The sequence below is a fragment of the Pogona vitticeps genome, chromosome 5 (genome assembly GCF_051106095.1).
Source record: "Pogona vitticeps strain Pit_001003342236 chromosome 5, PviZW2.1, whole genome shotgun sequence".
Taxonomy (NCBI): Eukaryota; Metazoa; Chordata; class Lepidosauria; order Squamata; family Agamidae; genus Pogona; species Pogona vitticeps.
This window is the reverse complement of record NC_135787.1, coordinates 99453894-99474223: the sequence shown is the minus strand read 5'-3', so window position 1 is coordinate 99474223 and position 20330 is coordinate 99453894. Positions and strand designations below refer to the sequence as shown.

Genomic DNA, 20330 nt, shown 5'->3' with positions numbered 1-20330 from the left:
GCTGTGTTGAATCATTATCGACAACCGGTACTTTTAGTCCTGCCAGGCTGATTCACAAGAAAGTTATAATATTACTGGAAGCAAGCTTAGCAATTAATTAGTTATGTAATACAGAATACATACAATTTTCTATATAGAAATGATTCATGTATCCCAATCTTTTGTGTTCCACCAAAGAGCCACAAAAAATTTACTACTGCTTGGGAGACCCATTATTTCAAGCAGTACATAGTTTTTGAAGTAAATGATGATCCGTCAACAACACTCATTTGTTAGTTAATTTTTTGGTAAAAAAGACTAATTCATCTTTTTCCTACAAAAAGAGGTCCTGGAAGTAATTGAAAGGATATTGAATCAACATGCAGCTTGCCAAAATCCATCTCCTCACTTCCTCTTAGAACTCACTGCAGTAATTTTAGCAGTTTATTCCCTTTTTATTGTGATTTTATTAGTGAATAAAAGGAACAGCCAGTGGGGACTTGAGTTAGTTAGCTTATATGTGTGTAACCCACATGAACGCCAGTATGACACAGAATGAGGAATGGATAATTGCAGTCTGTGATGAAATTGGAAGCCCCACCTTTGGTTAATTGACTCTGATTACAAAGACAATGAAAATATAATAATTGGCAGCCAGAGTATTCATGAAAAGTAAAAGTAAAATTACATAAAATATGTAACAGTAGCAAAGAGAGTTACTGTTTCTCAATACTGTTAGCATATAATCATTGGTGCACAATTTGAATGGCATCAATTTGAAGCATAGTGGATTTGGGAATGTTTTTGGGTTTGTGTGTATGTGGCTTGTTTTGTTTTTTGCTAATTAAGGCAGTGCATAGAACCAATGCCCTTGTAGCTATGATGATTTGCAGTACACCAGTCAGGGTAATGGTCTCGCTCTGTGGTTGATGACTGCAGATGAGCAGGTTTATTTTAACTTTTTAATACAAGCAGTTTTCCCACAACACGCAGCAAATAGTGGCTGTGTTTTTTAAAAAACCTTTAGTTTTTATTGCCGATAATCCATATTTGCATGATGTTTTGAAGTGTTAGCATTATGTTAATACTTCTGTTATTTAAAAACATTCATTTATAATATTGGAAATCTTTTAAAAAAATCAGAACAAGGCCATGTGATCTCCCAAAATAACACAGATGCAAGAGCAAATATTACCTGCTGTTGGTTGGAATCTTAGAGATCCTAATGTAGATTCAAGGTACTATTCAGTGAAACTAGTACTATTTGTTTGGGTATGATGGTTATAAAAAAGATGAGGAAATTCTAAACTTTAACATAAAACTGCCAGCTTCCAATGCTTATTTATGTTTTTTAAAAAATACATACACAAATTATATGAAAAATATTGCTAGTCAGGCTTTGAAAGTATTATTGTACACCACTGCCCAAAGTCTTTGTTGTGGAGTGAATTCTATCAGTGTATACAGTACATGAATTTATTGTCCTAGAAGACCATGGTCAAAAGTAGCAACTTCGAACAAGCTTTTCAAGGTTTTGATCAGAATGGAGCATTACAATATGTATATTGGATTCCATCATTTTGGTTTTTCTGTTAATCTTGATATTGGTGGTTGTGGGGTTTTTGGGCTCTTTGGCCATGTTCTGAAGGTTGTTCTTCCTAACGTTTTGCCAGTCTCTGTGGCCGGCATCTTCAGTTGGCCAACTACACCAGAGCACAGAGTGCTGTCCTCTGAAGATGCCGGCCACAGAGACTGGCGAAACATTAGGAAGAACAACCTACAGAACATGGCCAAAGAGCCCAAAAAACCCACAACTATTAGATCCCGGCCGTGAAAGCCTTCGCGAATACAATCTATTGTTGCCACATCTTTAGTAAGGATTCTGCCTCCTCCAGTCCACTGTGTATGAAGCTTAGTGTGAAACCAAAATTTAGTTTCCTGTTTCTCTGATGTATAGACTAGGACCTTGCCTTGATTGTTCTGCTCCAAGGCTCAGAAGAAGCCTGTTTGCCTCATCTAAAGCAGCTGACAGACCTACAGTGGGGTCAAGCCAACCTTTTGTCTGCAAAGCGGGGAGCAAGTGCAGATTGTTAAACTTCAGTTGCCTTTGTCAACTCTATCTCATGTGAAACCTTATCTTCATTTTATTTTGTTGGCATTCTGGCCCAGTTTTTAGACTGTTTGCTTTATCCTCAAGTTTTATACAGTACTATCTTTGGCTGATGAAGAGTTTTGGTGAACTTGAAAGCTTATCATATTTGTACTGTTTTCATGAGCCAATAGAAAGATACTGATCAACCAAAGTCTTTAGTGTGGAGTGTGAACATTTGATACTGCTGGTAATTTCACTGAGCTTTGTATCATGTGTTTTAAGCTGCCCTTGCCATTTGATTTTTATTATTTTATTATTGTTTTCCAGCCTCAGGAGGGACGTTCAGTTTCTCCATACTCAATCCAGTATTTAGAGTAAAATGCAAACATGAGCACACTATCTATCCTGATGAGCAGGATCAAAAGGTTCTTTACACAGAATGGGTTAGGAAGGATTTGGGAACAGTCCAAGGACACTGTTTGAACACACTTAATGCGACAGAGATGAAATAGGTATCTCAATGTATTGTATGTAGTCTGGATTAGGCAAGTTACAATTAGTTTTTGTTCAGTTAAATGATAGCAGAATAATTTCTGGTACATTTAGTTCTCTGAATAATACTGATCCTATACTGATCCTTTTCTTAGAATGTCTGCTATCTCCTACTGTTTTTATTTTCCGTGTCTCATTTATTTCATGTATTTTCAATATGTAGTTTTAGACTGTCTAAAGTACTTAATACTGAGGCAGAAAAAAGGGACTGAAATTTTTTTAGCAACTTGCTGGGACGTAGAGAAGCCTGCATGCAAATAAAAAGGGCTTTTATATGTGCAGATAGTCTATTTACTAATTTTGCCTTCCAGTGGCACTTCTTGATTCTTCACTGAGTCAGCACTGTGGGTTTTATGGGAAGCTTTCAATTGGGAAAATTTGTTGATGCTGTAAATCAGTTGGGATTGCCACATGATTGGTATGTATTTAGGAAACAAAACCAAAAGAGCATACAACATATAAAAAGTATCTTAAAACTCTTCTACTAACCAAGAGTAGAGGATAAGGGAAGAAATATACAATCTATAGATATCATATTTTTATGGAACCAGTTTTACTTTCAGTTTTGCTGTCAAATGGAAATAGGAATTTTAGCTTTGCTTTAGACTTACAGAGAATGTGGTTGTGACCAGCCCCCAATCTAGACTTGTCACTTTGAAAATAACTTTCCATTAAAGGGGCACAAGTGGAGTTTTGGCAATATTATATCAAGATAAGCATCTGATGTGTGATTTTGGAAACTCTCATGGGACCCTTCTAGATCATTAAGAGTGTCGACAGCTCCATCTCTTGTCCCTTCTGTCACTGTATTCCTATACTTTGTATTAACCTTCATGTAAAGTTCATACTTAAAACTGAAATAATGTAGTTTGAAATCCCAGTCTGCACAATATATTTACCAGGACGTTAGCCACTGTACTGATTTCTATCTTTTCACCATGTTCAAGATCGTTGTTCCTTCCCTGGTGTTGTACTGGCGAGCTTGGCCTCAGGTCCCCCTCTGTCTGTTGTCACACTTGCCCCTCTCTCTGTGTTTCCTTTGAAAGGAAGCATCCCTTGCATGATCTTGACTTTCATAGTGATCCATCTCAGGGTAACGGCTCCTTGAATCCCAGCTCTAATGATAGCTACTGTTAGTATTGTGGCTGTCAACCTGAGATCCCCCTGTTGCTTAACTATCATTGGGTGATAATTCAGTGGTTCTCGCTCTACTTGAGATGTAAGATAACCAATTCTTTCTTCAGGCTTCACTCCTAATTCAACACATATTTGTTCAGAAGTTGTAAGAAAAGAGTCCACATTATCCTCTTTATAATATCTGGGAAATCTTTTCATATCTATCTGAGGAGATCTATTTCTTCCATTTTCATTTCTTGAGGAGAAAGTCCATTTCTTTCTTTCTTAACCTTCTCTGTTCCTTTTCTTTTCTCCTGTTCTAATTCTAGCTCTTCTTTTTCTTTTTCTAATTCTAGCTCAATTTGATTTGTTCCCTTCCCATTTCTCTTTTTATTTTCCAGATTTCCAAACATTCTGGAGCATCAGTAGGGCTTGTAAGTGTAACTTCCTTGGTTCTCTCAAGACCAGCTTGTTCTGATTCAGGACTTTGGGTTTCCATTTCTAATTCTTTTGCCTTTTTGAGAGACATGTATTTCTATTTTGTTACAATCACCCCAAAACCTTTATCTCAGGAAATACATTTAAAATTTTCTTGACACTTATCTCTGTCTAGGCTAAGTTTTATCAGTGACTCCTTACTTCACCAAAACTTTTACCTCACGTTGCAATCTCTTAGTCTCCCTTGGTTTACCAGTAAATCTCTTACCAATTTACATCAAATGTTTACCGCAGAGAATCCCTCTAACAACAGGGTGACACTTATCTCTCAATTCTAAACCCCTTTACTGAGAAATTCCAGCTGCTAGGTCCCTAAATCCCACCACTCAGGATTGGCAAAGATCCTCTTATGAATATCCAAAATCTCCACTGGATTTTTAGATCCACTTGCTACTAGGTCTCTAAATCCCACCACTCAGGATTGGCAAAGATCCTCTTCTGAATATCTAAAATCTCCACTGAATTTTTAGATCCACTTGCTACTAGGTCTCTAAATCTCACACTCGGGATTTTCCAGGACCTCTGTTGGATTTTCAGAATCCCCACTGGATTTTTAGGTCCCACTCTGCTGCCACCAATTTGTGACCAGCCCCCAACCTAGCCTTGTCACTTCTAAAATAACTTTCCATTTAGGGGCTTGACCCCAGCCATTAACCACACTAGACCCAGAATGAAACAATAGTATTCTCTTTATTTCAGAGCAGCAACAACTCGGGGAATCAGACTTGCTTCATTTTTTCTTCAGTTCCAGCCCAACAGCCCAAACACATCCTCCTTCATCTGTTACATTTTTTTCTTCTCAAATATTACAGTCCTCCAGTCCCTCCTCCTTCGTGCTCTCCGGGATAGGCTGTCCACATGCATTTACCCAGCCAATCACCTCTGTTACCAGGCAGGTTGAGCAGGGTGTCCATCCCAGCAGGACTTGCTTTTTGATTAGGTTATGTATACTTTTGATGTACTTTTTCCTTCTTATATATCACTTTACTGAAAACTCTGTGAAGGTGCAAATATATGTATACATTTATGTTTCATTGGAATGATCAATGGAAGAAAGTTAAATTATAACTTTGGGACTACCAGATTTGACTAGCAGTTTAATGTATGCATTCATTATGTTACTAGTTTTGTGAAGACTGCATTTTTTTGAAAGGAAAAAAAATCTAAAAGAATTCTAAAAGAATATATATATTATGGAACTGTTTCTATTCTAATTCTTTCCTGACAGACTTAAATTTCCATTGCAAAGAATGCCTGTGGGTAGCTGCAGGCAACCCTGATGTTACAACCTCTGAAGCACTCAAAACTTTTCCAGACTCTTGTTGGCATGCCAGAATTGAGAGAGGAGCAACATTTGTCTTTTCCTGCTTCTTTCATATTTATGGGGTTTTCGTAAATAAATTGTTGCCTATCGGTTGAAATCCTTACTGTACTTAGCTTAGTGAGTTGCACTAGAGCAAGGCCATTGAATCATTGGGGATTTGGTAAGTCAACTCCTTCAGAAGTGGTTGTGATTTTCTTTAGCACAGTACATTGTAACTAGAACAGGCCCATTTGAATCAGTAGACTGTATGGGGGAACCGACTTCCAAATCGCCAGTGATTCAGTGGGTCGGCTATAATGTGACTTATTTTGCTATGCAACAGAATTTCAGTCACTGAAACAAGAGCTGATGTGCATCTGCTGCTGTTTCATGGGGAATGTCTGGGATCCAGGATGGATTGTATGTTCAGGCCTTCCCTCCTGTCAGTATTTAATTCTTTCTTTTTTTTCCCTTTCATTTATTATTTGTTTTATTATTGTATGTGTTATGGACTATTTGTAAAATCCTTATATACCTTATTGGAAGCCGCCTAGAGTGGTCGACCAGACCAGATGGGCAGGATATAAATCACATAAATCACATAAATAAATAAATAAATAGATAGATAGATAGATAGATAGATAGATAGATAGATAGATAGATAGATAGATAGATAGATAGATAGATAGATAGATAGATAGATAGATAGATAGATAGATAGATAGATAGATAGATAGATAGATAGATAGATAGATAGATAGATAAATGCTGCGATCTCTGCAGTTCTGCAGCTTCTTCAGTTGTGCCCAGTTCCAGACTTTTGGCAGTTCCCCATCCCCTCCCTTGAAGGTCCAGTGTTGAAGAGATACTAATTGTGGCTATGGGGTGAGGGGTGTTCCAGAGTTCTTTTTTTGTTCTTCAAGGATGAACCCCCATCCCTGGGGAGATCGTGTGCTTGAGGAGTGACACCTTTTTACTTTTCCAGAGCCTGTTTTTTTTTGCACATGGCCAATGGGAAGGACTTTAAGAGTTGAAGTCCAAAACACTGTGTCCTGTTATTCCTGAGATATATGCCAATGCACAGTGGATAGCTCTACCCATGTTTCTTTCAGTGTTTTTAAAGCCTATTAAAATTTACAAATAATAATTTAATCATCTCTTTTTAAGACTTAGGCAAGTTACCTGCTTGGCTTTTATTTTTCATTTTAAAATAAACAAAACATTGACTTATTCAAGATAAGGTGATCCAGTGATTTCTTTTGTTAACTAAGTGTAGGGTAACATTAAGTGAAAAATGGATTAATTTGAGGATTCAGAACAGATTATGTTGAAATCATCAGGAATAAGATTTGAAATTTTATATTTTTAATACATTCTGCAGCAATGTGTTCTAAAACCAGGCCCATAAAAATAATCAAGAACCAGATATTGTAAAGGTAGGGCACATTTAGCATTGGGCTGGAGGGGATTTTTATGGAGAGCCTATTAATGGTTACTTTTTGAAATAAGCAAACAAAAATAAGTTTGCAAGTTATTTAATGAACCATAAAAACATTTTAAGTATATTTGTATTTTGTTTCTGTAGTTACGTGTGCTTGTTCTCTCTGTAAACATGCCTCGTTTTGAACCTTATTTGCACAACATTTCCAGCCTTCTTTCTGTTTTGGCTTTCTCTTTCAAATTACAATGATTCAAACAGACCTTGAATTTTTATGGCAATAGCAGGAAAGCTTGGCTTTGCAGACTTTTAACTAAATTCAAGTGAAGAACAAGGAAAAGAAGAAACCTGTGTGTGTCATTCCTGCTTCTGGATGTACAGATTTTCTTCGACTGTAGTGGGGAGGCAGAAATCATTTTATTGTATGGTGAGAATTTTGGGAGCTCCTGGGTTGGGGGAGGAATGGTGTGACCAAGTGAGGAGGATTGTGTCATTGTTTTGGGCTGCTCTTTGTCCTAGAAGACTTTGTTGGCTCTATTGACCTTCTGCAGTATCTGGTGCTGCTGTTTGTGAGTTTTAAGAAAGCAGTCATTCATAAGTGCTTCATGAAACATGGGTACAGTGGACCCTCTACTTACAGAATTAATTCGTATTGGAACAGTGGCTGCAGGTTGAAAAGTCTGTAGGTCAAGTCTCCATTGACCTACAATGCATTGAAAACTGATTAATCCCATAACCGGCCGTTTTTGTTCCGTTTTTGTTCCGTTTTTGTTCCATTTTTGTTCCATTTTGGTTTTTTTCTGGTCTGTAGGTCGATTCTCCGGCTGCAAGTTGAACCTAAATTTTGCGGCCAGAGAAGTCTGTAACTCGAAAAGTCTGTATATCTTATTCACCAATGCTGCCTTTATATTTGATGCACATCAAGGTGGTACAGGAGCTCATCAGGGTTTTCAGCCCATAGGAATTCCATCATCCTCATCTGAAAAATTAACCACTAAGACATTGGACATGATGATTCTCTGATGTTGCATGCTATAGACTAAACAGGATGCTTTGGATTCTGCCTACACTTGCTGAGTGTATCAGGTCCAAGTTAGGACTTTGTTGCTGCAAACACAGCCATGGAGCTGTGTTGGTGATGTAACAAATGCTCACATTTTTCTTGTCTTTGATGAAAAAAGATGCCTCAAATGTATTGAGATATCCAGCAAAAAAGCCAACCTCTGAGAGAGAGAGAGAGAGAGAGAGAGAGAGAGAGAGAGATGCAACTGATATGGATGCAACTGATTCCTGATTCAGAGGTAGTCTATCCCCAGAGAGTTACTGAGTCTGAGGAACTACTTTGGGGGATTTTCTGGTTGGCACAATCCCTACTCATGTTGATGTTCTAATTTAACTTTATGATGGGAAGGTTGTTCTTGTTATGTGCTGTGAAGTTGTTTCCAAGCAGTGGTAACAATGGTAATTCATTGGTCACCCTATGAATTGGTGACCTACAAAACATTGTACCATGAAAATCTTTACCCTTTCCTTGCATTATTGTCTTTTCCAGTGAGTCCAGTCTTCTCATAATATGCCCAAAATATGATAGCTTCACTTTAGTCATATTAGCTTGTAGTGAGAATTCAGGATTGATTTGATCTAGAATTCACTTATTTGTCTTTTTAACAGTCCGTGCTATTTGTAAAACTCTCCTCCAACACCATATTGTGAACAATTTTACTTTTTCATCTCACATTTCTTCCCTGTCTAGCTTTCACAACCAGATATAGTGTATGAATGCCTTTGTCTTCAGTAACATGTTTTTACTCTTAAGGATCTTGTCTAGTTTCTTTGTAACTGCCTCCCTGAATCCTAGTTTTCTTCTAATTTCTTGATTGCAGTCTCCAATTGGATTGGTGATTTTACATAACAGCAATGATTTGTTAGTTTTCAGCATGTGTTTGTTTTGTGGCTACTGTCACGAAATCCTTATGTGATGTTCTTTGTTTTTAGATACCTTCCCCATTTTAAAAATTCAGATATTCTAAGGTCTAGAGAAAGTCTTTTGTCAAAGACAATTTAATCTCTCCCCACGTTTTGTTCAGTTTTGATAAATATACTTCCTTAATTTTAATTCTTAAAGAAAATAGTATAAGCAAATTATTTCACAACCTGCCTAAGTATTTTTTGTTTAAAATCCGGTTCAAAAATGTAATGAAATATAAGTTTTCCCAGGATGTAATAGCTGAAATCCACTAGTAAGACACAACTAGAGTAGACCTTTGAATTAATGAGATTTAGTGAGTCAGATCCTCTTTAACTTCCATTGATTCAGTGGACCTATTCCAGTTGCAACATACTACTGGATTTCATCCATTATTTTCCTATATTTGTTTTAGGCCTTCCATGTTATGTTCCTTATTGAACTAATGTCTAGATAAGACTAGGCATAAGAGGTTATTAATATTTAGCATTCAAGGATATTTTATTAAAAAATTCTCTAGACCAGTTAGTCTAGGGTTGAAGGATGTATACATGGAGAAAGAGATATGAATTAATACCTTATGTTCTCTAGGTATTTTTTGGAAAATGGATGACGACGACTTTGGAGGATTTGAGGTATGCAGCTAGTAATAAATTATTTGGTTATTTTTTTCATAATTTATCCTGTTTTTATTAGTTGCAAAAAAGAGCCAGAAGATTCTGAAACATTATTTGGGTATCATTCAGCCACTTCTTTGGCCAAAATCGTACAGGGATTACCACTCCTATGTCTGAGGAAGTGGATTTGTCTATGAAAACTCATGTTGAAACATAGCAAAGCAGTCTTTAAGGTGCTACAGCATTTTTGCCTTCTTTTTAATTTTATTATTTTTGCTTGATGTCTATGAATTAAGACATAGTACTGTATTGGGAAAGCCCTTGCATAGAAGTTTAATTATATGCCTTACATTTCCAGGCAGCAGAGACTTTTAAGGATGGAAATGGTGAACCACAGACTACTTCTCCTGCTATTCCTTGGGCAGCATTTCCCACAGGTAGAGAAAATTAGCAAAATGCAATGATTCCTTGTGAGTTCCAACTGATCCATGACCATTTCAAATAGCAAAATCTAAAATATGGCCATGTGGTACTTGTTTTAGTTGTGCAAACTATGAGCATAGGAAGGAATATGGAAGTTAATTTTATAGCTAAACTGACAAAGTGTTGTTACTGTGCTTCCCTTTTCAAGTATACCTACTGATAGTATAGATGTTTAATTCCTGGCTTCAGCTTCTCCAGCCAATGCTAGTGTTCAGGTGTGTTACTCTGAAGTAACAGAAACACTTAAGGACTTATGGACCTGTTGTTAAGAAGTTGTGTCCAAGGTAAACAATCTCAGTTGAGTGCCATTGAAATTGAAGATTTTACTGTTTCAGCCAAAATTGGAGAGGAAACTTGCAGGTTCATTTTTTCATATAGACAATTGACTTCCCCTTGCACTACTTTAAGGAGTTGTGCATGGCAAAGCCTTTCAGGAACCAAGGCAACCTACAATATGTTAGCAGTTTGTGCAAGGTTTATGTACATAAGACATTGTTTTAATTCATTGTTATTGATGATATGTGTGAATTTTTTTTGCCTTTCCTATACTTACCATTCTGATGTGACAGAGATCCTCTTGTTTTCATGAATGCTTTTCAGATAAATTGCATTGCATATTCAGCTTATGTTGGCAGAATGAAGCATTTACCATATTTTTCTGTTTATAAAACAACACTTTTTCCTAAAATCATTAGAGAAAAAATTGAGGGCCATCTTATACATGGAAGGAGGTGAAGGCGAAGGAGCAGCCGTGCTCGGCTGTCTCTCGTGGCTGCCAATTGACTGCTGCTGCCGCCGCCAGATTGCCTCCTCCAGCGCCACTCACAGGCCCCTTTTGGGCAGGGGGTAAGGCGGCGGTGTGAGCTGGAGGTGATCTCCGGCAGTGGCATGGAGGAGGCGATTGGGTGGCGGCGGCAGCAGTCAATGGGCAGCCTTGAGAGGTGGCTGAGCGTGGCTGCTCCTTCGCCTCCTGCTGCCACTGCCACCCAATCGCCTCCTCCAGTGCCACTCATGGGCTCCCTTTGGGCAGGGGACAAGGTGGCGGCGCAAGCTGGAGGTGAGCCCTGGCAGTGGCGCTGGAGGAGGCGATCGGGCAGTGGCTGTTGCAGCAGCAGGAGGGGGAGGGGGAGGAGAAGCTGCGCTGAGATGCCCCTTGCAGCTGCTCATTGACTGCTGCCACCCAATCGCCTCCTCCAGTGCCACTGCTGGGCTCATGTCCAGCTGATGCTGCCACCTTGTCCCCTGCCCGAAGGGAGCCCATGAGTGGCTCTGGAGGAGGTGATTGGGCGGTGGCAGCAGCTGTCAATGAGCAACCTTGAGAGGCAGCTGAACACGGCTGCTCCTTCACCTCCACCTCTGGCAAGGGTCAAAATTGGGGGTCGTCTTACACATTGGGGGGTCTTATACATGGAAAAATATGGTAACATTCTGTTGCCACTTGTACCCCAGGGTGCTATGGTACAACCTTCTAATTCTTGGTGCCTGGAATATCTAATGTTAGGGATGAGGCTTTTGAAAATGCAAATTAGATTTAAAATACCCCACACAAAGAGCAAGTTTACAACTGTGTGTACTGAAAAATCTGTTGTTAGCTGGATACACACATTGAAATTTGTATTTATTAATTATTTAGTGGCCAAAATCCTGTTTTTGTAAATTTACATGGTGGAAGCTGATTATGTCATCAGCTGGTGCTGGTGGTAACAGTTAATTAAAACTAATTAAAAGCTTCCTATGCCCCTTTTGTAGGATCTGAGGTTCCCTAGGGGTTTCCTTTGACTTGGGGAAGCCTTTCAGAGTCCTGGGACAGAACTGGGGGAAGTCTTTAAAAGTCAGAAATTACTGCCAGATTGCTGCCATCCATCCCAAGGCTCTGAAAGGTTTTCCCCAAGGAAAAGAGCCTACAAAGGGGGTCATAGGCACTAAGGAAGAGAGGGTTAGAAGACACGATTACATGATTCTGTTAGTTCTAAATTTAGAAGGAACCATGAGCTGTACATATTTAGAGAAAATTGTGGTTGCTTCTCCTATGAGCCCCAAAAGGAGATCATGTAGTTGGTTCTTTAAAAAAGAGAGATAAATCAGGCTCTAAAGATTGTCTGATCCCTGCCTTTCCACAAAGTTCTCCGAACGGGGTACATTGAAATTGTCTGTTCAGAGTTAATAATAATTTCCAGCCTTCTTTGCTTATCTTTCTCACTAATAATAATTTCCAGCCTTCTTTGCTTATCTTTCTCACTGAGAACCAAGTGGAATGGAATCCCAGTGTAACTGGTGATCTGGAAGTAACTAGTCTAGTGTCGTCTTTTCTACCTCCAAGTATATCTTTTCATGTATATCTTTACAGACAAAATAGCCTCCCTTCAGGACATGGACCTCAGTGGGATAACAGACCAGTACATTCAGCTGGACTAGGAAGACAGTGTCATCAGAATGCAGGGCTGAGTGTAGTCCAGAGAGACTACTTGTACAAATGCTAATCAGTCTCTTATAACTTTTGGACCTGTAAGACATAAAATATATACATCATAGCAAATAGCTTCACAAGGACTGCCTGTTGACCAACAGATAAGGAGTATCTTCTGTGGTCTTTATAAACTCTGAAGCCTTGGATACTAGCCAGAATCTTAGAGAAGGCTGCCAGGATTTCAGGAGCTGTACTAGCAGCAGGCTGTCAACTTTATTTTATGTAGAAAAGTGACATATACAGTGGTGCCTCGCTTAACGAGCGCACCGTATAACGATGAAATCGCATAGCGATCCGTTTTTTCGGATCGCTAATGCGATCGCTCAACGTTTTTTTAATGGGGAAAAATTCGCTTTGCGAAGACCGGTAAGCGTTTCGCTTACCGATCTTCGCAAAACGAACCCCGACGATCAGCTGTTCGGCGGCCAAAATGGCCGCCGGAAGCCGGGAAATGGCCCAAAATGGCCGCGCGCAGCGTTTTCGCGCCCTCGTTAAGCGAGGCGAGGGCACGAAAATGGCTGCCGGCCATCCTGAAGCTTCGCTGAACGGTGAGTATTTGGCCTATTTGGAACGCATTAAACGATGTTTAATGCGTTCCAATGGAAATCGCTGCCCCGTTCAGCGATGCTTCAGCATAGCGAAGGTTAATCCGGAACGGATTAACCTCGCTATGCGAGGCACCACTGTATTCTGGAACTGAATTAAGGGACCAAGAAATCCTGTTCACCCGGTTAAGAGAACTAGCTGCAAAAAATGCTTGTGGTGTACTTTTTGTGTGTGTGCCATGGAGAGCGTATATAAGTGAAACATTGGAAACTTTGTGAGCCTGATGTGCTAAGATCTGGTGAGCAGGAAGTTAGCTTCCTATTATCAGACTTTACTGTGCAATAAGTAAAATGGCTGTGTTTATCTTTTGCTCTGTTTAGCTTGTCAAACATCTTGTCTGATACATGAAGTTACTGGTTTTGTCATTGTTACTGCACATTGACTTCCACAAATATTGAATATGTTTCTGCTTATTTTCTTTTTTATTTCTTGTTTCTTATGTAGTACCTGAAATCCACATACCTCAAACAGCTTCATCTGAGATTCTTCTGGAGCAGCCTGTCCCATCTGCGTGCTTTGCTTCTTCTGATCCATTTACCTCTTCAGGTGGTGATATAGTTATTGATGATTATAATTCATCCAGCACTTCAACTGTAGCTGATCTTAAAGAGCAGGTAAAATGTCTGTTGGCAGGATCCAGCAGGGAATATCTGCTGGCAGGCTGGAACTGGCAAATGGGGTGGTGATTCTCCATTGTCACTGGAACCCCCCTGGGCACCTGCAGACCTGGCTATGGAGGGCTGGGAAGCCCTTCATAGCTGGTTTTGGGTGATTCCGAGTGTTGCATTGAGGAGAAAAAGGAGAAGTGTTTATTATGACTCCCCACTCAATATCAATTTAGGATCTTATGCTTATTTTTTTTAATGCAAAACTAAATTATCAAGGGTAAAATTGTGGGACTTGAGTAAACGTGTAGAGTTGCACTGCAGTCCTTTAGGCATATTATATTGGAAATTAGTGAACTGTATTTTTATAAGTCAAAGAAGCATTTTTAGAGCTGAAATTTTGACTGTATTGGAATTTTCTTTAGGGTTTTTTTTTTGATAGTGGACCAGTGTAACTCTGGAGTAACTCAAGCCCTACTGTTTTTTTTTTATAATAGTCACAATTAACGTAATTGTTGGAGCCAAAATTCCCCTTCTCTAAACTGCCAAGAGAGAAGTCTAAAGAAGTAAGCAATGAATTAGTGTTGACCATCTTGCCATGCGCCATTTATTTCCTGGTTTTCTTTTAAAACTAACTAATAACTTTATTGCACAAAGTTTAACTTTACTGCATGAAGTTTTGAATCCTTTAAGTTACTCTAAACTCATTTAGTTTAGTTCTTCAGATTGTGAAAAGTCAACAGATTTGGCGTTTTGTACTGACAGTTCATGCTCTGGCCATGTGTATCAGTAACACCAACAAAATTGAAAATATGATAAAGTTTGCATTATCTTTTTGTATTTTCTTGTATAGCTCCATAGTGTGTTAGAACATTTTTGACATTTCATTTTGTGTGTGTAAGTAAAATAATTCAAGAGCTATTTTGGGACTTGTACATATCAGTGGAATTTTGTCATACTTTTTATTGCCAGTTTATGCTGCCAAGAAAATTATGAAGCATTGCTACTTCAAATGCCTGTCAATACTGTGTATTTCATATCACCCCCAAAACAGGCTCCATCATCACTTGATCCTTCACTGGATGTACCAGTTTCCTCTTTGAGTCTGACAGAAAATTTAGAAACTGCAACAGATAACGTGGTAAAGCTGGAATTAAATGAATCTAAGAAGCATCTTCAGGAAACTCTTTCAAGTCTTGAAGTTAAACTTAGGATAGCTGATGAAGAAAAATGCCGAATAAAAAAGGTACAGCTGCATCTCTGCAGAATCATCCTTTGAAATGCACTGAGAGTTTCATTATGGTCATAGCTGCCAACTTTGTCTATAGTTAGGGTTGTCTGACACTTTTCCAGTCCAAGATCCTGTCTTCAGTTACTCTTAGACTTGCCAGACTCTAACCATGTTGGTTTCTTTCCATGCTGGGTGTGTGACTCATTTTGACATATTTGGAAAGTTTCAGGAAAATTGGTTTATTGCTTTCGGAGAACAAGGTGGAAAGATGTTCTGCTGGTGTTCGTGTTGCTTCCTTTTTATATATATATGGAGTTGATGCATTTCTTAGGCATTGCTCTTGTAATAATGCTGATGCTACTGAATTTCACAACAAGTTTGGAACAGCACCTTATTGAATAACACCTCAGTTCATGAAGTGACTAGCACTAACCCTAAGATAATTTGAGAACAACCTACTCTAGAATGTTAAAATAGATTGAGTACCTTTTAATATTATATTTGTATTTCTTGTTTTAGGAGTTCGAAGATCTTTTGGAAAAATACAGGATTCTTGAAACAGATTTCCTGAAAGAAAAAGAGGATAAATTAATTTCATACCAGGATAGGTACAACAAGCTCCAGGTAATATGTTTAACTTGATATTGAGGTTAAAAGTGTGGTCCAGGTTTTTTTCCGATTTTACTGACTTGCAGATCCAAATGAAAACTATACATATTTATATGCTCTCTCTCTCTCTCTCTCTCTCTCTCTCTCTCTCTCTCTCACTCACTCACTCACTCACAGACAGACAGACAGACAGACAGACAGACAGACAGAGACAGACAGACAGAGAGAGTATATAGTTATATATACTTTATTATTATTATTATTATTATTATTATTATTATTATTATTATTATTATTATTATTATTATTATTATTATTATTATTATTATTATTATTATTAATTTAATTTATATGCCGCCCACACTACCCAAAGGTCTCTGGGCGGCTTACAGCATTTAAAATACAATAAAGTTATGTAGCAATTAAAATACAATTAAAATATATATAAAATTGCCATCGGACCCACATATAATGACAGTTGCAGTATTTTTAAATACATTGATTAGAAGATACATATTTGCCACTGAATTATGAAAATGCAAAGGTTAGAATTTCTCTCATAGCCCCTCATTAGAGGTTTCACAAGAGAAAAACATTTTGTAGGACCAATTACATTTGTATAAGCTTTAGAGCTCCATAAACTCATTTCCCTATGACTTTTAGAGCCCCATAAACTCATTTTCCTATAACTTTTCAGTGCATTGACCTGTAAAACTAGTGATTGGTCCAGAAGAATTTCATCTTTTACTGCTTTCCCTGTCTCATACTGATTCTTTTACCAAATGGTGATCTGTGTTTTCAGCAACAGCACAGTTTAAGGAGTTTGGCAGTGGTGTTTCAATCTCTGTACCTCTAACTCCTATTGTAATAGCCATTGTGATGCAAACAGCTTGCTTAGAATCCTTGAACTGGCTCAAATGCTTGTTTTCAGATTTGTACTGTACTAGACATATCATGAAGATTAGGTACAACATTGCGCATAAGCATTTTCTTAGGCATTTATGTCCCTTATATTAAATTTTAGATTGTAAATTTCTTAGAGCAAAGATCTAACCTCTTGTATTCTGTGAATTCAATGCATGTGGGTGGCACTACATGAAGAAATGGTTTATAATATAATTGAATTTTCTCCCTTATATAAATGATTAACTTACAAGCCTAGGTTCATAAGGTTTAGAGCTGTCATATACCTTTTGTGTGCATGCTTTTGGTTTTTCTAGATTTTAAGAAGTTGTTGGCACTGCTGATCTGCTGTATGTGGTGGTACACTTCAATCTGAAATTGGGCATCTTGAGCATGTGCTATACTTCTAAAAGCACTTTTGAGAATTTGCCCCACTTAAAAAAAACTGGGTACAGGTCAACAATGTTCCCTGTATTTCAAAATAATAACATGCTTATGTGCAGCCTGTTTTATTCTGAAGGTAGAGCATGCCAGCTATGTTGTGAACTGCTAAAAGCTTGGTTAAACAAGAGGGTACAGTCAATTGAGGATCCATATCCAAGCCCGCTTCTTGATCCCATCACTTCTACAGACAAGTACAGAGGGCCTTCTCGGTTACTGCTCCCAGGTTATGAAAAGCCCTCACCCATCTCTTATTTCCTGTCGTTTTGGAGACCAGTGAAAACCATTCTTTTCAGACAGGCTTTTAGTATATAATTTTAATTTAGTTAGATGCCCTATCATTGCTGCTTTTATATCCTTTTAAATATTGTTACATTTTTAAACTTGTTTTTGATGGGGATACAAGAGAGGGTGTTCTCTGTTGCTGCTCCCAGAATTTGGAACTCCCTCCCACAGGAAGCCAGGCTGGCCCTGTCCTTGCTGTACTTCCCCAAGCAGGCAAAGGCCTTTCTTTTCAGTCAAGCTTTCCCTTAGTAAGTGGCTATCTAGGAGACTTAAAAAAAGATTGTACTTGCTTTTAAATCTGTTTTTAGTAATGCTTTTATTTACTATTTTTAATATAATATTTGTTTAATTATTTTTAAAATTTCTAATAATTTATTGTTTTTAGTTTTTAATATTGGTTCTTTTTAATGATGTAAACTGCTTTGGGTCCTTTTTAGGAGAAAGGTCGGATAAAAATATTTAAATAAATGTTAATATTTCCATGTTTTATATATTTTTTAATGCTATAATTCTTGTTTGCTTTAAGTACGTGTGAGTTGCCCTGAGTCCCTTCACTGGGAGAAATTTATGTATTGCATAAAATGCAATACATAAATGAAGAAATGGACAAATAAATAATAAATAAATAAATAATAGTATGTTAATAGAGGTCTGGAATTGCAAACTACATCAGTCAGAGAGGCTGCTGTAATCCCTTCCATTTATGTAACACACATTTTCTGAAGATGTCTTTAATGACCGTTTTCCCCACCCTCGTACTCCTCATGTGCTGGTCTTACTATAAAAAAGTTCAGGCATATGATGTTGACAAGTACTTCCTGGCCTTGTCGGTCGGTCGACTGAGTATAAAAATGGAAAAGATAGATATGCTGCTTGCTTTGTATACCACAGTATTTCAGCTGCTCTGACAACAATCTATTTGTTTTCCGTTACAATACAACTTGTTAATCAGTCTGTCTACTGAATTAGTAAAACAAGCGACTGGTTTGAATATCTAAGCCAACTATTCTTGAAACCCAAGGCCAATAAAGATGACTACATCTCATCATGGTGCTTCTGGTCAGTTGAAAAGCAGATCAAGGAATAGGGATGCAGCTTGTGTTGGATGGGGTTATACTTCCCCTGAAAACACAGGTGCGCAGCTTGGGGATGTTCCTCGATTCATCTCTGAGCCTGGATGCCTAGATTTTGGCAGTGGCCAGGAGTGCATTTGCACAATTAAAACTAGTGTACCACCTACATCTGTTCCTTGAGAGATCTGATCTGGCCACTGTGACACAAGCCCTAATTATATCCTGGCTACATTACTGTAACACATACTATGTGACACTGCTGATGGAAAACGTCAGGAAACTTCAGTGGATCCAAAATGCAGCAGCCAAATGTCTGACTGGGGCTGGCTACGGGGATCACATAACCCTCCTGTTACAGCAGCTCCACTGGCTGCCAATCTTTTTCCAGGCACAATTCAAAGTGCTGGTTTTAACTTTAAAGTCCTAAGTGGCCTGGGCCCAAGCTATCTGAGATTGTATCTTCCATTATGAGCCGGCTCAGTTTTTGAGATAATCAGGAGAGGCCTTTCTCTCAGTTCTGCCACCTATACAAGTGCATCTGATGGGGACACAGAAGGGGGCCTTCTCTGTTGTTGTTCCCAGACTTTGGAATGCTCTCCCACAGGAAGCTAAACTGGCACCATCTGTCCTTCCACAAGCAGGCAAAGACTTTTCTGTTCAGGCAACCTTCCCCTTAGTGAGTGTGATTTTTAGATGGACGGTTATGGTTTACTGTTTTGACTGGTTTTTTAGTACTACTTGTGTTTACCATTTCTCAGAGTGGTATTTGTTCCTTTTAAATACAGTATCTGTATGCTTATTGGTTTTAGTTTTAATATTGATATTTAATAATGCATTTTAATTATGTAAGCTGCCTTTTTATACTCATTGTTCTTAGTTTTAAATATTGTCTTTTAATGATGTAAACCAGCGGTCCCCAACCTTTTTGGGACTGCAGACTGGTTCGGGTGGGCAGGCTCTGTACGTGGGGGGGGGGTTGCGCTCACGCACATGCTTGCAGGTCTGACACACCCCTGCGAGAGCATGACACGCCCCTGCGTGAGTGTGACATGCCCCTGCATGAGTGCAACACGCCCCCCGTGAGTGTGACAGCCCACGGACTGCCACCAGGCTGCGGACTGGGGGTTGGGGACCCCGATGTAAACCACCGTTGTATACTCATGGCTTTCAGCTTTATATATTGTCTTTCAATCATGTGACCTGCCTTGGGTACTTTTAAAGGAGAAAGGCAGGATAAAAATATTTTAAATAAATAATAAATCAATAGGTCATTGCCACTACTGTTAAGGGACCCTATGACAACAATGAACTTGGGGAAGTTCACATTCTGTCGACATGATGAAACATTTTCACCTGTCTAAATGCTGTGCTTAGGGCAGACCCTGCCCCCAGAAAACTTTGATCCCTGCTGAAGCCACAGATCAGTTAAACTTTCCGGTGCATTTCTCTTCAGCCATTTTGCCTTTTAAACTGTCTTTGGAGTTATCTTGTAATACCCACCTTGAGACCAGAACTGGTGTCATGGAAGAACATAAAGGACGTTCCCTGACTGGCTTTGTTCCTCAGTGGTTCATCCACCCACTCAAGTATATATCCAGCTGAGTCTGAATTCAGTGCATCTGATGGGAGGCCATCCGCCTACAATTAGTTACAACAAATGAAATATGTTAATCTTTAAGGTTCCCCAGTAGTTTTTCCAAGGGAGGTGTGTTAATCTATTCAGAATCTATTCAGCAAAACATTTGCATTTTGTTATTTTTGCTGCAAAAAAAATTAACATAGCTCCTCCTATTAAAAATGTTGCAGTTGTTACGTGCTGTCAAGTTGCCTCCAACCTATGGTGATCCTATGAATTATCAACTTCCAAAATTTCCTGTTCTCAGCTGTCTTGCTTAGGTCTTGCAGACTCAAGACCATGGTCTCTTTTAGACTGACTCTTTAGGGCAGTGGCAGCAAACCTTTTTGGGCTCTCATGCCGAAACTGGAAAAAAAAAAACAAAACCTAGGGAGCAGCGTGCTGCGGTGGTGGTAGAAGGGGGAATCCTGGGCACAGAGGTGCTTCAAGA

At 38.7% G+C, this 20330-nt stretch overlaps 1 protein-coding gene across 3 annotated transcripts in view; it reads left to right on the top strand.

The window, feature by feature from the left end:
* Positions 1–20330, top strand: part of CCDC91 (coiled-coil domain containing 91) — a 190928-nt gene that overhangs the window by 36446 nt on the left and 134152 nt on the right. For 2 of the 3 annotated variants that reach the window (XM_020785792.3, XM_078394143.1), the window contains exons 2-6: positions 9536–9579; positions 9920–9998; positions 13562–13731; positions 14777–14968; positions 15473–15577. In XM_020785792.3, the coding sequence (XP_020641451.3) occupies positions 9550–9579; positions 9920–9998; positions 13562–13731; positions 14777–14968; positions 15473–15577 (576 nt within the window). In that variant the 5' untranslated portion in view covers positions 9536–9549. The remainder of the gene's footprint in view (positions 1–9535; positions 9580–9919; positions 9999–13561; positions 13732–14776; positions 14969–15472; positions 15578–20330) is intronic. The other variant, XM_020785791.3, reaches the window with a different exon arrangement.